The sequence below is a fragment of the Coturnix japonica genome, chromosome Z (assembly GCF_001577835.2).
Source record: "Coturnix japonica isolate 7356 chromosome Z, Coturnix japonica 2.1, whole genome shotgun sequence".
Lineage (NCBI taxonomy): Eukaryota > Metazoa > Chordata > Aves > Galliformes > Phasianidae > Coturnix > Coturnix japonica.
Window position 1 is genome coordinate 30,804,269 of NC_029547.1, and position 14,967 is coordinate 30,819,235.

Consider the following 14,967-nt stretch of genomic DNA (forward strand, 5'->3'; position numbering starts at 1 on the left):
CCGGAGTCTTGAAACCCATTGTCAGATTGCTAATGAAAGGCTTGACCTAACAGCTGCATCCTCCAAGAGTGGTAAGTACAGGAGGCACTGCAGACAGGCATCATGCCTCTCTGCCTCCGCAGCTGTTTCCTACGTGCTGAGAGCTAGCAAATTGTTGTACTGGCTTTTTGGAGCTATTAAGCTTTTGATGAAGATTTAGTATAAATATAGCACTGAGAGTAGACCCAGCATTGTTTATCCATTGCATGTGGGAGGGAGGAACAATTTTGCTGTACCAGAACATTTTGTTTTTCTCCTGATCTTATAATCTGAACATCAGCTTCAGAAGGAGCACACTTGAAGGGCAAAGCATTAAATGGAATATGTATCTGGTCTTTTTAGCTTTAAGCGTTTAATCATTCCCTGAGAATTCTGTGTATTGAACTGAGCGTGGAATGTATTTCTTAACTAGAAAGTTAATGTGAACACAGGACTTGAAGTTCTTGTCACAGCTGGGGACGGATAGGCTTGATCAGACTGACTTTAAATGCTTTTTAAGTAAAATTAAGAATATTATTTCTGATTGCCATGTGCATAGACTCCTGCTGCTGCTGAGAAAACTGCAGGAAATAGACTGAGTAGAGAGCTAACTAAAGATGCAATGGAGCAGGGTAAAAACCTGCTTCTCTCAGTAGTGGTGAGAGGATGATAGGACAGAACTTAGGTAAGGAGTTTATGCATTGTAATGACATCTGACAGCTTTATTACTGATATAGCCTTTGCACAGCATGGCACAAACCACCGACAGAATTAATCAGAGATGAATATGGCTTAAAGGAACAACAAAGCTCTAATTCTTGGAGTTTAGTGTATTCCAGCCATAATGATGCATGCCAGATGTTCTGTGTAATGTTTTCCGAAGACTTTTCTTCCCTATTCAAACATTGTGCTAAAAGCAGTGTGAAAGAATGTACTTCTGTGAAAGAGCATGCAGTGACCTCTCTAATAATTCGGAGATTTAAAATAGTGGTGGAGGTTTCTGCCTTTAGTGTTACTGGTTGCCCCACATGGATTATGGAATGTTCACCATTTGCGCATCAGCAGGGTTTTACCAAAGATTTAAGTAACAGTAAGTCAGTGGACTAATTATTTTTTCCTTAATGCTAAAGTTACAACAGGTGCCCAAAAGTAAATGCACTTAATTCTACCAGGCTTCCTAGCTTCAATGTTATTTTATTTTTAATCTTTCATTATTTGGCTTCTGTGCAAATTTCTCTTTTTATAAGATTTGATTTAGCCCCAGTGGACTCTTGACTTGAGGACACTGAGTGTTTGACTTTCAGGTCTTTGTGTTCTAATCATTAGGTAGTTGATCTAATCTGTTAGGCAATTTTAACTTTTTCCCTGTGTATTAGTGAACATTCTTTTCTCTTAGGCAGTGCTGCTGCCCTTTTGGCATCAGCCAGGTGAGGAAACGCAGCTAAACAAGTGATTACTTTGGAAGTGGAAGGCGAATAGAAGGCAGTTAACTAAATTCTGTTTTGAATGAAGGTTTAGTTTTCTGTTTGTCAGTATCAAGGCAAACCTTACTGGATTTTGACTGGGGCTAGAATTAATTGAGCAGTGCTGTGTGCTGTGGACTTGGAGTGAATTAATTCCCGCACCGTTATATTTCTAAAAATACTGTCATAACAAAAAACTGCCAATGATGTAGGATTTATTAAGCGCTGTAACCATCTTGAAAATGACTGGGCTTTTCAGAGGCATTTAAACTAGGAAGAATATTCAGATAAAGGCACATGTAGGAGTATAAATACAGGATAGGTCTCCAGAGACTGTGGACAGAAGGCTTCCAATTAGTACTTGTGCCTGAATTAGCTGTTGAGATGTATCGTGAATGAAATTCAGTGAAAAGATAACAGGCTTACTATGAACAGAGAAGAAATGATAGTTTGGAGAATTCTGGAAAAGATAAGAACTAAGTCCTCACCCCCCTGCAATTCACTGTTCTGAAATGATGTTCTAAAGGGTTTAGTGTGAAGAGACTCCTTTGATTTCTGTAGTACAAACTAGTGTAATAGATCTGAAATGTATTAGGGATTTAGATAATATTTACTTGTCATGTGAGAGAATCAAAGAACCATAAGATATTCTTCTCAGGGAGTGTGTTACTCTCAGAAGTTTGTTACTTCTCTTTGTACCTTTACCCTTATTTCTATTGAATTGTTCATTCTAAATGAGAGTTTTGTTTGTTTGTTGTTGTTGTTGTTTTTTGGGGGGGAGGGTCAGAGAAAGGCAAATTGGTTTCAGATAAACTTGCAAAAATGCCAGCAGCTGCTCAGGTGAAAATTAGGTGTATGGTCACTTAAATAGAAAAAATGGTATCTGTCTCATCATCTGCCTTCAATTGTTTGGAAGCTGGTGTTATTGATGTTAATAATAATAATAATATTTGATGTTAATGGTAGTTTAGAAACTAATTTTTCTGTGTCTACAAATGCTTTTGGCTGTTGTGGTCTGCTGAGGCAAGGTTAAGTTAACCAGGAGAATGTTGGTTAAGAATGCTGGCTAGGAATATTTATGTTGAGGCAAACTACTGCAAAGCACAGTATAAAACCACATCCTTTGGATGACAGGGTTTCCTGGGGCCATCTGTTTTACCATTAACAATAAAGTAATAAAGATGTTTTTTATAGGTTTAGGTTTCAGGGCAAGTAAACAAAAATAAAGAACCCTACTGGAAATAAGAGAGGGTTGCTTGAGCTAAAAAGGTGAATTATCTCTTACAGTTGTGCATATTCAGAGATGCTATTCTCTGATACCATCTTGTATATTGGTATGTAAAATAAGATAGACAAGGGGAGATAAGTATTCTTCACTCAATTATCTAAGAAATGCTGAAAATTAATTTAAGTATTTCAGAATACATTGGATTTTGAAACATACAGTTCCAACCAAAATTCTTATAAAAGCATCTGTGCAGATTCACAATCTAGTGTTTCCATAAATCTGTTGTTCTACACATCACAATGTTGTGATGTCTAGAACAAAACTTGATTAACCCACTAGCAAATTACATTTCCTATGTGTAAAAGCTTTTAGTTCATGTAAACAAAGCCTTGCTTCTTCAGGTTTTATTTAGAAAAATTAGGCAGTATGTGTGTTTCATCAGAGGACTGAATGTTGTTCTTGTGAAGTATTTGTACTTATTGTGAAGTTTTAGCTGGACAAATTCATCTGTATCTCTGCTACTTTATTTCTATTTTGCTTTCTTCAGCTGGTCTGTTTCTAAGTGTTTTTTTTTTTAAAAAAAAATAAAAAGAAAGTAAAAAATTTAACTTTTTCAAAAGCCAGAAAACTGCCTTGGCTGCCTTCAGTTCTTTTTGTCTAAAGGAAAAGCAGGGCTACTTCTACAAATGGTAGATAACCATGGGAAATAGGGAGAATGAGAGAGATGGTCCGTTAATCAGAAGTGTTGTGAGATCTCGGGGTAAATAAAGGAATTCATTTTATCTGGATATGACAAGTGGTATTTGGAAAACTTGAATAAATAATATATTGTATTTAATTCCTTAGTTATTAAATACAGATCCAGAACAAGACTTTCAAATCTGTGAAAGCACAGATTTGGATTTCTCACTTATTACAAAGGTGGTCCTGTTTTGTAGGACGAATGATATTTTTCTGGTCTACTATTTGAAACTGGTAGTAACAGAGAGAAACAGGCAAACTCCCAGAGCTATTTGATTTCTATTTTATTATTCTTGCTCAGTCAGTTTACTGATTTCTGTGAACTGAGATGGACCTTTGTACAATGATAAATTTTACCTTTAGATAAAATAATTGCCATTGCATAGAAGCAGAATGTGAACCAGTGCCATGTAATTGCTTTTAAGCATCCATGAAATGAAGTGGAAAAAAGTAAAATAAATGGGTAGATTTAATTTTACAATGTAGTGATATGAATCTCCAGAAGAGGAGAAAAAATGACCATGCAGGAGTGAAAATACTAAAAACTCTGGCCTAAATAAAAGGAGATTTGTGCTCTATGATAAATAAACACTTCCCTTCTTTATCACTCTAGGGAAATCTCTGTGGCACCTCCTTAACATATATTAGAAAAGTTAAGTAAATTACATTCCATTAGGAGAGGTTTGAGGGATAAATAGTAGCATCATCAGAATTCCTTTGAAAGGACAGAAAACAATTGAAGTAAACACAGACTCAGAAGCGAATGATCCAATTCATTTCGTACAGGTTTTCATGTAATTTCTATACATTCACAATTTACCTCTTTTGGCTTTCCCATCTGCCCTTACAACTTTCCCATCCACCTTTACATGTCAACAAAGTATTCCACAAACACTCCTTAACTGTGCATACAGGCGCTTATCCAATCAGAGTAGTTTTTTCCAATGGCTTGGTATATGAATATTTTAATGTATATGATTTTCCATGTAATATTCCTTTCAGTGCCTGTAATGGAAGTTTTATATGAAGATGGATTTACTGCGGAAATTTAAGAGGAAATAGGAAACTTCTTGCTATTAATGCTCTCAAATTCAAGAAGTAGAGGACGTATGAATAGCTGTAAATGTGCAGTTTAAAGTAGCTAGGTCTTCTGTTGAGTATGAATTTCCCATATGGAAACAATTCTTCATACACTTTTTTGTGGTAAATTATCATTCCACTTCCAAAAGAGAACACTGTATGGCATCACTACAGTATATGCTGTAACAAAACATGCAGCATTTATTTGTTTGTGATATGATATGTTTAAATAATATTGCATGGTGATTAAGGGATTCCTGTAGCAGTTTATATTAATATTAAGAATATTCATGTAACAAATTGATAAGTTAGAGCTTACAGGTATTACTAATATTTCTGTAATATCAATTCCCATCTCCAACTTTGAGCCAATTACTATTTGCTGATTGTGAGAGCCTTTAAAAATATTCCTCTGGATCTGTGGTTAAAGACCATTGTACATACTTAGATCCAGATCACAACAGCATTCATTTTTACCTGATTTTCTTGCAAATATGAGACAGTCATTAGCATTCTAGATTATTGTGTTAGTTTTAGCTGAACATTCATAACAGCTTGCTTCTGAGATGATTACATAGAAGAAACAAGTTTCAAGAAACAAAAAATTAACCTTGGAAATTTACCTTTGTTTTTATTATTTTTATACAAAATAATGCAGAAAAGTGAGAGTTCTTAATATTGTCTCACAAAATCAATGTATTGTATGTAAGATACTTACCAAGTCAGCAACTTAATTCTGAAGTTATATTCTTTTGTTTTATTGTAGGTCCCAAGTCTTATCCCAGTTCTGATATTCATACTGGGAAGACCTTTGGAGCCTGCACTTTACAGGGATATATTGTATACTTTGCCTTCACTTGGTGTACACAAGGTCAGAATGAAAGTTCTTTTAGTAAGATATAAACTGTGTCAATAAGTAGTCATGTATTTACCAAAAAAATAAGGGGGGGGGGGGGGGGGGGGGGGGGGGAAAGGATGTGATTTAGACTCACAGCTTGCTTAAAATAATAATTGACATGCAAGTATAAGCCTAACACTGTAATATTTTGGCTGGAATATGGCATTTGAGTAAGGTGAAATGTACTTTATGCTTTCTTGTCTGTAGCATATCATTATTGTTTTTAGATAAGCTAAAAAGATGTTCTTGGATTCAGTGGGTTCCAGCTTCTGACATTGCTGTTGGACAGTTACAGAACTGTGATACTTGGTCCAAGTAACAATTTGTACATTTGTGCACCTTCTTGGTCATTAAAAAAAAAAAAAATAGAAAAAGAATTAAAAAAAAAGAAAAATAGTAAAGTAATAGTAACTTTTGGTTAACAAAATCTCTTTCAGGTTTGTGTACCTCAGATTTTACGAACCATACACATGCTGGGGAGCACACCGAAGCTTAGAGCTATTACTTTGCGTCTGATGACATCTCTGTGGGAAAGACAGGTTAGAAAATTCTTGTGGTGTCTCTGAGTACAACAGCAATTTGTAAACTTCATTTCTTCTAACCAGGAAAAGAAATCTGTTTCGGAGCATTGTTTCTAACATCTCATTTTCAGCAATATAGGTTAAGTGGTGAAAGTGGTGAAAATCTTTACTGATTATGTTTTAGTGAAATATTTCAGTAATACCTCTTTTGGAAAAGCTGCTTTTCATTTCAACTAGAGGAAAAATACAGTTTTTCAGAGATAGGTTTCTGTTTCACTTAACATATGGTAAGAACATGGCCTTAATAAAAAGGCAGCAACTTGCTTCTTTGTTTATGAAGTAACAATTAAGATACAGTCTGCAAAAGTTACTCAGATCCCAGTGCAGCATTGAACTCTGGTTAAGAAAAGCAAAGTATGATATGCAATAAATGTAGAATTTAGAAGTCATGTAAAACTGGTAGCCATCAAAATCTTGTCATCACGATAATTTTTATAATAAATTACTTCTAGGATCGAATTTACCCAGAATTACAGAAGTTCTTGGCAACATCTGATGTACCTTCTTTGTCTGTTGACAAGGATGCTCAGTGGGAAAAAGTGATTGCTAAAGCTGCCTGTATAAGGGATATCTGTAAACAGAGGTAAGTAGAAGAGTTTGTTGTCATTCTTATGCCTTTGTACGGAAAAACTTTTTCATATAAGCTGCATAATTATTTCTAGCTAGTCTGTTTTGCTAATTGTGACTAATATTATGGCTAGTAATTTTCCAGTTGTGCAAGATACTGACTCAGACATTGTTAATCTCAACTACTTACACACTGGATTTAAAAGGATGTTTAAGTAATTTTAAAGTTAGTGGAAAAGACCTGTCTTCATTATAAACAAAACAAGGGTCCTGCACTGATGCAGAACAGAAACCTAAAGCATACCAACTCCAAATTTTAAAAAAGTGCACCATTGGAAGAAATATCTAAGACTTTTGATCTAGAAAAACTTTTCTAGAAAACTTTTGATCAAAAGTCTTTTGATCAAAGAAAAACTAGATACTTTTCTGAAAGAACTTTTTTTTGTCACACACAAATTATGGGCCTTTATTCAGATCTAATACAGGCTCTCTAACACAGTAACAAATCACAAAGTCACCGAATGGCTTCAGTTCAAAAGGTCCTCGAAGATCATTTTGTTTCAACCCCTTTGCCATGGACAAGGTTGCCAGCCTCTAGACCAGGCTGCCCAGAGCCACATCCAGCCTGGCCTTGAATGCCTCCAGGGATGGAGCACTGACAGCCAAAAAGATTGTTTTTAAACATCTTATGAATTACTTCCATTTTTGTGTGCTCATTACCATCTTTTCTCCTTGTCCACCCATCCTTTGGTTTACACTTCGACCTTCAGGAAAGTAAAAATTACTAACAGCTGGAAAGATTCAAAATGAGGACAGGGATTGTTAACTATTTAATTTTGTCAAATGGCTTTTTTCAAGAAACAGTAAAGAAATGAAAATGAAAACAAGTGAACATCATGAGAGGAATTTCAGTGCAGCTGAAATATTTTCTTTGCCAAGTGAATGCTCTTCAGGTATAAAGCACTGTTCTTCATGCATTTAGAAATAATTTGAAAGAAAGTGGGAACTAGTAGAGAGAGCTTGAACATTCTATGCATATAAATCACTTCAGCAGATGCTTTTTACCCAAAGCTCCTACAGAATCAGTGAGAGGATCTGCAGAATCAGCAGTCGACTTTTTTTGCCATGAGAATCTGAGTGGGTGCTGTAAGACTTGAAAACAAATAAGTGGCCATGTGGTCATAGAAAGAGAAATAAATAGCTGCAGCAAAAAATGTATTTGAAAAAAAGGTTTCTAGCTAATGTAAAGGGAATATTCTTGTATCAGGCCAGTCTTTTGTCTCCAAAATATACAGCAGTACATGTTAATGCCTATAAAAGACTGTAAATAAGAAGCACAGGATAGTCTCTTTAACAGCATTTTCTTGGCTGCTTCTTGATAGTGTAATCTTTTAGAACACACAACTTTCTTATAAAAAGACTTCCATAGCTTAATTTCTTGGTGACATATTTCATTGCAAACTCTGTGCTTGCTGATCCAGTTCTCTGTCACTCCAACTTTAGAATTTCCTGCTGCTTCATCCTTTTTTTTCTCCTTTGCCTCTTAGTTTGTCCATTTTAGTTGTCATTTTTGAATAATTGATACTTAGTAAATTATTTTGTAGAGTGCAATTGTATGTATGCATGAATACTGCTTCACTGCCCTATATCTTTGTGTTTTTTCCATTAGGCCATACCAGCATGGAGCAGATATGTTGGCTGCTATTTCCCAGGTGTTGAATGAATGCACAAAACCTGATCAAGCTTCACCTGCTGCTATTGTCTTACAGGGTCTTCAGGCACTTTGTGAGGCTGAGGTAAGGTCAAATGAAATTATCAGTGTCTTCCGTGTTTTGTTTGTGGATAATGTTTTCTCTCCCACAGTTGAATTTATTTTTTTCATATATACATCTATATAGAATTCTTCTCTCCCAGCATGAATTTACATTTCCTGGGGGACTGTACTATGAATTTCCACTATGGCAGGTCAGATGGTTGGTTTGGAATTTAAGTCAGCATGGTAGTTTGTGTCAGAAACATTTCTTTCATGCATTCTTCCTTCAAATTTGACAGAGAGCAGCTGTGTGGAACATAATTTTGATTAGCTGGAAAGTGTGTAAATCATTTGCCATATCTTCTTACTGATCTGCCCTTTTGTCTCTTATTTACACAGTTCATGTGGTGTAGGGTATGAAATCACTTGTAGTGAAATCACTTTTAATATTTTAAAATAATACATTCATTACTGGTAATGAGGATGGATAAACATTGGAACATGTTACGTAGATATAGTGACACAGATGTGCTGAGAATCACGCTTTAGACAAACTGTGGACTATGTGGGCTGTGTCTGAGTTACTGAACTAATAGTACCCTACAGGAATACGTGATTATTTGTTTAATGCCAAACAACAATCTTAGGTTTATCTGCTTCCTCACTCAGTGCAATGTTTACCACAGTGAAACTGATCCAGTAAAGGAATCCAGCCATTACCATACTGTACATGTGCAATCATTACAGTAGTTCAAGAGCAATATAGAAATGGCTAGCATTCCATAGACATTGTTATTTAACATAGTTAAGTTTCAGACAGAAAGTATTAAGAACCATCTTGCTCAGGGTAACAACTGTGTTTAGTTTTGGTACAAAGTTTAACACATCTTGAGCTCATATGGATTCTCAGAATGGAGGCCTTCACAATACTGATGTTTTCCTCAACTGGATTATATATAGGCTTTGTTTCCTGCAGAGATGCAGGAGCTAGGCCTGTGACAAACATAACATCCAACTGAAAAAAAATACCATTTGAGAAGCACTGCACACTGATTGGATGTGGGAGACTAAGATAGCTCAATGTACTCCAGAAAAAAGGAACACTTTGTGGACAGTGAATGCTTTCCTTTTCTAATTTTTACTGGCCCTCTTGTGCCTACTTTGTTTCCCCAACTTCATGCCAGTTTGTTTGGGAAAACAGGTGCTGCAATGAGATACTGTAACTTTCATAGAGTTGTCTTTCAGTAAACTAGGTAATCATTTGGGGTAAGCAATGCTGTCCATCCCATATTTATTATTTAGACTCCAATCTACAGAGCAGAAACCTGACAGGACATAATTGTAGAGAATTTTATTGTGCTATTTTCTTACTGTGCCACTGTGTCAACACATAACCATGGGAAAAGGATTTAATCTCTTTGAGTTTTTCCATGTGTTGCTGTTTAGGTGCAGAATTTTAGCAAGCACCTAATTCTTAGTCAGCTTCTGCCGAAGTATAAAAAACAGCATTTTCATACGTATGGTGCTGACAGTTGATGACAGAACTGTACGCATTGTGTAACTTGTCAGAGCAGAATTCCAAGAGTGTCAGAAAGCTTTCTTTGTAAAAGTAGTACTGTTACAAAGCTTGCTGTAACATCAATTTTCTGGTTGAACGTATGGTTTTACAATTTGTTGAATACAGTAATCATTTCATATAAATGTAAAGGCTCTATGCAAAGTAAATAACACTACACAAATTGTAGTGAGAGTACTAGATCTGTTTTTGCATGACTTATAAGGAAGGCTAAGCCAGATTTTGTTGTTGTTAGTTTTTTGTGTGTGTGTATAGCAAAAGGGCTTTAATGAATGGCACACAACAACTTGTATGTCAGAAAGGCAAAATGCACACAGTTCTTGTTTCTGGACAATTTTATTTATTTTGCCAATATGATTTCGACAGAAGCTAAGATTTTTTTCATATAAAGACAACTGTCTTGTCTTCTTTTGTGTGTCAAGCACTGTAAACAAGCCAAGAAATATCCAAGAATGAAAATGCCAAGCATACTATTTTAAACCCCTCTCCAGCCTTTTTGTGGGAAAGGCTTTTCCATATTTCTTTGTTTTATTGATCAAAAATAAACCAGCATAAGCAAGGAATATAATGAATTGAAATCTCATGTGAGAACAAATTAGATGGACTGAGTTTGACACATAGATGTAATTGCAAAGCTAGATGTAGTCTGATTTTTTTTGGAGTATTATCTGTGAGCCACAGAAGTCATAGATGGTTAGGACAAAAGAGCCAAGAGATTTTCTGTTGCATATCAAATGCTGAATGTGAAAAGGGAATAAGTTCCTCAAAGGTAACTGAATTTCATACAGATTTTGGCTACAAATACTTAATTTTTTAAAAATCTATATATTTGAAGATCTGTTGAACAGATCCGTAAAACTAAACATACTTTTTACTGTGCTGGAACACTTCCCAATTCATGTTGAACTTGAATGAGAATTCTGTTCTGGTATCTTTTTCGCCTCCTATTAACAATTTTGGTCCCCTCAATGCAAGAAAGACCTCGAGGCCCTGAAATGTGTCCAGAGAAGGGCAGTAAAGCTGGAGCACAGGTCTTAGAAGGAGCAACTGAGGGAGCTGGAATTGCTCAGTCTGGAGAAGAGGCAGCTCAGGGCAGACCTCATCACTATCTACAGTTCCTTGAAAGGAGACTGTGGCATGGGAGGAGTTAGCTTCTTCTATGTAACTCGTGATAGGACTGGAGGGAATGGATGCAAGTTGCACCAGGGAAGATTCAGGTTTGAAATACTTCTCTCTGTGAGTGGTCAGGTGCTGGAACAAGGAGCCCAGGCAAGTGATGGAGTCACCATTCTTGGAGGTGTTCAAGAAACATTTAAATGTGGTACTGAGGGAAATGATTTAGTGGGAAATATTGGTGATAGGTGGACAGTTAGACTGGATGATCTTGGATGTCTTATGCAGCCTTGGTGATTCTGTGATTCTATAATTCTAATCTGCCAGGATACACCTGTCTAGTAGTGTTCAATTTTGAAGTATTTCTTACTCTTTGTTGAAATAATAAGCAAGGTAGAATGCTTTCTATGTAGAGTATTACCTTGTTGTTGACAGATGGATTTATTTATTTGTTTTCCCTGGTGCTTTCAAATCTGGAAAAAAAAAAAANAAGATTTCATGTTCATGGTCAGGCATGGGAACGGGCTGCCCAGGGATGTAGTGGAATTGCTGTGCCTGGAGGTGTTCAAGAAACATTTAAATGTGGTACTGAGGGATATGGTTTAGTGGGAAATATTGGTGATAGGTGGACAGTTAGACTGGATGATCTTGGAGGTCTTTTCCAGCCTTGGTAATTCTGTGATTCTATAATTCTAATCTGCCAGGATACACCTGTCTAGTAGTGTTCAATTTTGAAGTATTTCTTACTCTTTGTTGAAATAATAAGCAAGGTAGAATGCTTTCTATGTAGAGTATTACCTTGTTGTTGACAGATGGATTTATTTATTTGTTTTCCCTGGTGCTTTCAAATCTGGAAAAAAAAAAAAAGAAACAACAACAAAAAAAAAATCCAGTCTAAGCACCATATATCTTGCAAGATATTCAGAGTGTTGGATTTTGTTAACTGTAATGAGAAGTCACTTTGCTGTGTATCTATGTATAGGTTTTTTAAATTGAAAAACCTTCAAGAGCATGATTTTCTGATTTATAATGAATTCTTCATTGAATGAATGCCTTGCAGATGCATATATTTATTTATTTTTAATATTGCCCATATTTTTTGTGTAGTTTTTCCTTTTAAGGAAATAATAGGATTACAAAAATGTGTCTAAGGGTATTTCAGCTTCTACTTGGCGCAAAATGACTTTCTGGTTCCTAACATAACTTCAAAGTGAGATTTAAAAGGATAAAGCTAATGTTTTTTGAGGACTTGGAATGCAAATGGAAAGACTCCAAATTCATAGTTCATAGAATAAAAAGTAGGTCCATGATTTTTCAGACATGTTTCACAATTTTAAGTAACACTTGGAAGGAAGTGTGATCTTACTGACATCTGTATTTTCACACAGAATGATTTCATCTTCTTGTTTCTGATTCCTTTTTCTTCAGTTATCAGCTGTTTAAAAACTGACTGCTTAGCATAGGTCTTAGTATTGTATTATTGCTTATTTTAGTTTCAGTTCTCTGAAATTATTTCTGGATTCCTACAGTTTTATGTTCTTCCTTTCTGTAAGGACATTTTGTTTTGGAGCTTTCTCTACTTTCATTCTTTTGGAATTCCAGACAGCTTGCTTTTAAAGGTAAAAAGTGAAGTAAAGTAATTGCAATATATGAAGACAACATACGCATCTGCATCTTTATTTTTATTGCTGCATTGCTCTATTTTTCCTACTGAGGAGCTGCTTTATCTGATGAGAATTCTAGAATTATTGTATACAAGTGAATTTTTAACAGGCTTTTAGGTCTTTTTATCTGGCGGGTTTTTAATGCAATTTACATTAATTCATATTTACAAGAAAGGAAGCAAATTCTGGAAACAAACATGCCATGCAGGTTGAAATTGCTGTTATTAATACTGCCTCCCACTTTCCCTTCAGGTTGTTTGTATTAATTCTACATGGAATGCTCTGTCACCAAAGCTGAGTTGTGATACAAGACCCCTTATTTTAAAAGCACTGAATGAACTGTTTTCTCTGGTTCCCTCATTAACAGTGAATACAAATGAGTATGAGGTATGTACCTCAGACTACACTGAATCTCTTCTTTCGTTATATTATTGTATATGAGTTTTACAAATATCTGCATATTTTTGCTTACCACTGAATTGCAACCCTTCACAATACACATTCCCAAATCATTTCACAGCTTTAGTTTGCATTAATGAACCCTGAAAGACAGCTGTGAAATTTGAGTGAAACATTGATCACAAATTCCCCTCTCACAGGATGTGTTTGTAGTTCAGCCCTGTGCCTCTCATCTTTCTTAGTTCAGCACATGTTGAAGAAGCAGTCTGTGTAAGGTTACTTGATTTCAACTGCATTCTTGCTTAAAGAGAAACTGAACATATGTGTTGTCTGCTTTTATAGAAATTTAAAGCTCAAGTTCTCAGCTTCCTGTGGAAAAACACACAAAACAAGGTAAGTGACAAGTGAAAATGTTAATTCCTGGTGTCTGTGTTAATAATGATGTTAATAAATGATGTCAGCAACTGGATATTTAATTTGATACTTTTCTGTCAAGAGAAAGCTATCAGTGCCAACAATGTTGTTTTGTGGTAGCATTTTCTTCTTGTTGAATGTTTAATTCTTTTTTTGAAGCAGTGAGATGTACAAGAAAAATAGCCAACTGCTAGTCCTGAGATTAGCAGCTGCCACAAAGAATTGTCCCAGCAGAGTAGTTTCAATCCTGTGATAGGCTTCAGCACTGAAATAGTAAAACTCCATTGGCTAAGCTGAAACTGTGACAACTAGCTCAATTTGGAAAATGTCTAAAATGTGATTCTAAATTAATTAGGTCAGTGCAACATGTAGAGATCAATTCAGACCAATTGCATGGGTACATATGCCTCATTTCTTTGCTGGGGAAATGCTGGGCTGCCGTAGCCAAAAAGCTAGTAGAACCAAAGAACTTGAGTTTAAACGTAGCTCATATTTCTACATAAACTACATGTACAGCAGTAGTGGAGTACAGTAATCAGAGTGATATCAGGCCTTTGTAATTGGTTTTATACAAAGTCCAAAGTAATTTGGAGAATATCTCAGGAAAGCACTACTGCTTAAAGAAGAGTCGGTTACTCTTTTTAAGTATTCAGTGATTAGTGGATAGGCTTTTTCTATGTGAAATGTTTGGTGTGTATCGGTGCTGTTTGTTGTGCATGTGATTTTCTTTTTCTTCCTGCTAATTTTCTAGGATGCTATTGTAGCTGTTTCAGCCTACAAATCACTCTCAGCATTTGGCTCTGATGAACATACAATTCTTCATCTTCCTGAACAGGTAGCAATTTTGTGTTTTCAGTAGTAAGGGACATCACTTGCACTTGATGTCAGTTTTATCTTCTGAGTGATGCATTGATCTGAGTGATGCTATGAGACAACTGAGTGTCTCAAAGAAGGAGTATGAACAACTGCTAGTTAAGTGATATTGCATGTGGTTAGCATAACTAAGGTTTATTAGAGGGGAAACCTGCAAGTAGGAGCTGAGCAGTCAGAAGGTAGTTTTTCTTATTTCAGTGGTCAAATCAACATATTACTCATTAAGCACCAGATTTGCACTTTATGCTCTTCTGATAAGGTGTGCAGCTGAGTCTTGACACCAAGGAGCTCTCATGAGCACTCTTCCATCCATTGCAGTAACAGGCATGCTTGGTGCTCTTGCTTCTGAAATGGGAAAGTCAGTTTGAGAAATAGGTGCTTGTTTGGAACTGAGCTGAAAACTTTACCAGCCCTGTACCAGTACTTCTACAGCATGACATTTTGGGTTTTTCTGTTGTTTAAAAACCACAGCCAGAAAGTATTTGAGATCAGTTATTAGACATCTTATTGAATATGTAAAGGGCTGTTCAAATCTGAAACTTCAGTCTAATCAGTTGAATCAATAACCTTACAGAATGGAACAGTGAAAGGAAATGAAC

At 35.8% G+C, this 14,967-nt stretch overlaps 1 protein-coding gene across 6 annotated transcripts in view; it reads left to right on the plus strand.

Moving 5' to 3' along the window:
- Positions 1-14,967, plus strand: part of FOCAD (focadhesin) — an 87,441-nt gene that overhangs the window by 32,209 nt on the left and 40,265 nt on the right. For all 6 annotated transcript variants that reach the window (XM_015849089.2, XM_015849088.2, XM_015849086.2 and 3 more), the window contains 7 exons: positions 5,297-5,401; positions 5,866-5,967; positions 6,462-6,592; positions 8,246-8,372; positions 12,935-13,069; positions 13,424-13,474; positions 14,247-14,330. In XM_015849089.2, the coding sequence (XP_015704575.1) occupies positions 5,297-5,401; positions 5,866-5,967; positions 6,462-6,592; positions 8,246-8,372; positions 12,935-13,069; positions 13,424-13,474; positions 14,247-14,330 (735 nt within the window). The remainder of the gene's footprint in view (positions 1-5,296; positions 5,402-5,865; positions 5,968-6,461; positions 6,593-8,245; positions 8,373-12,934; positions 13,070-13,423; positions 13,475-14,246; positions 14,331-14,967) is intronic.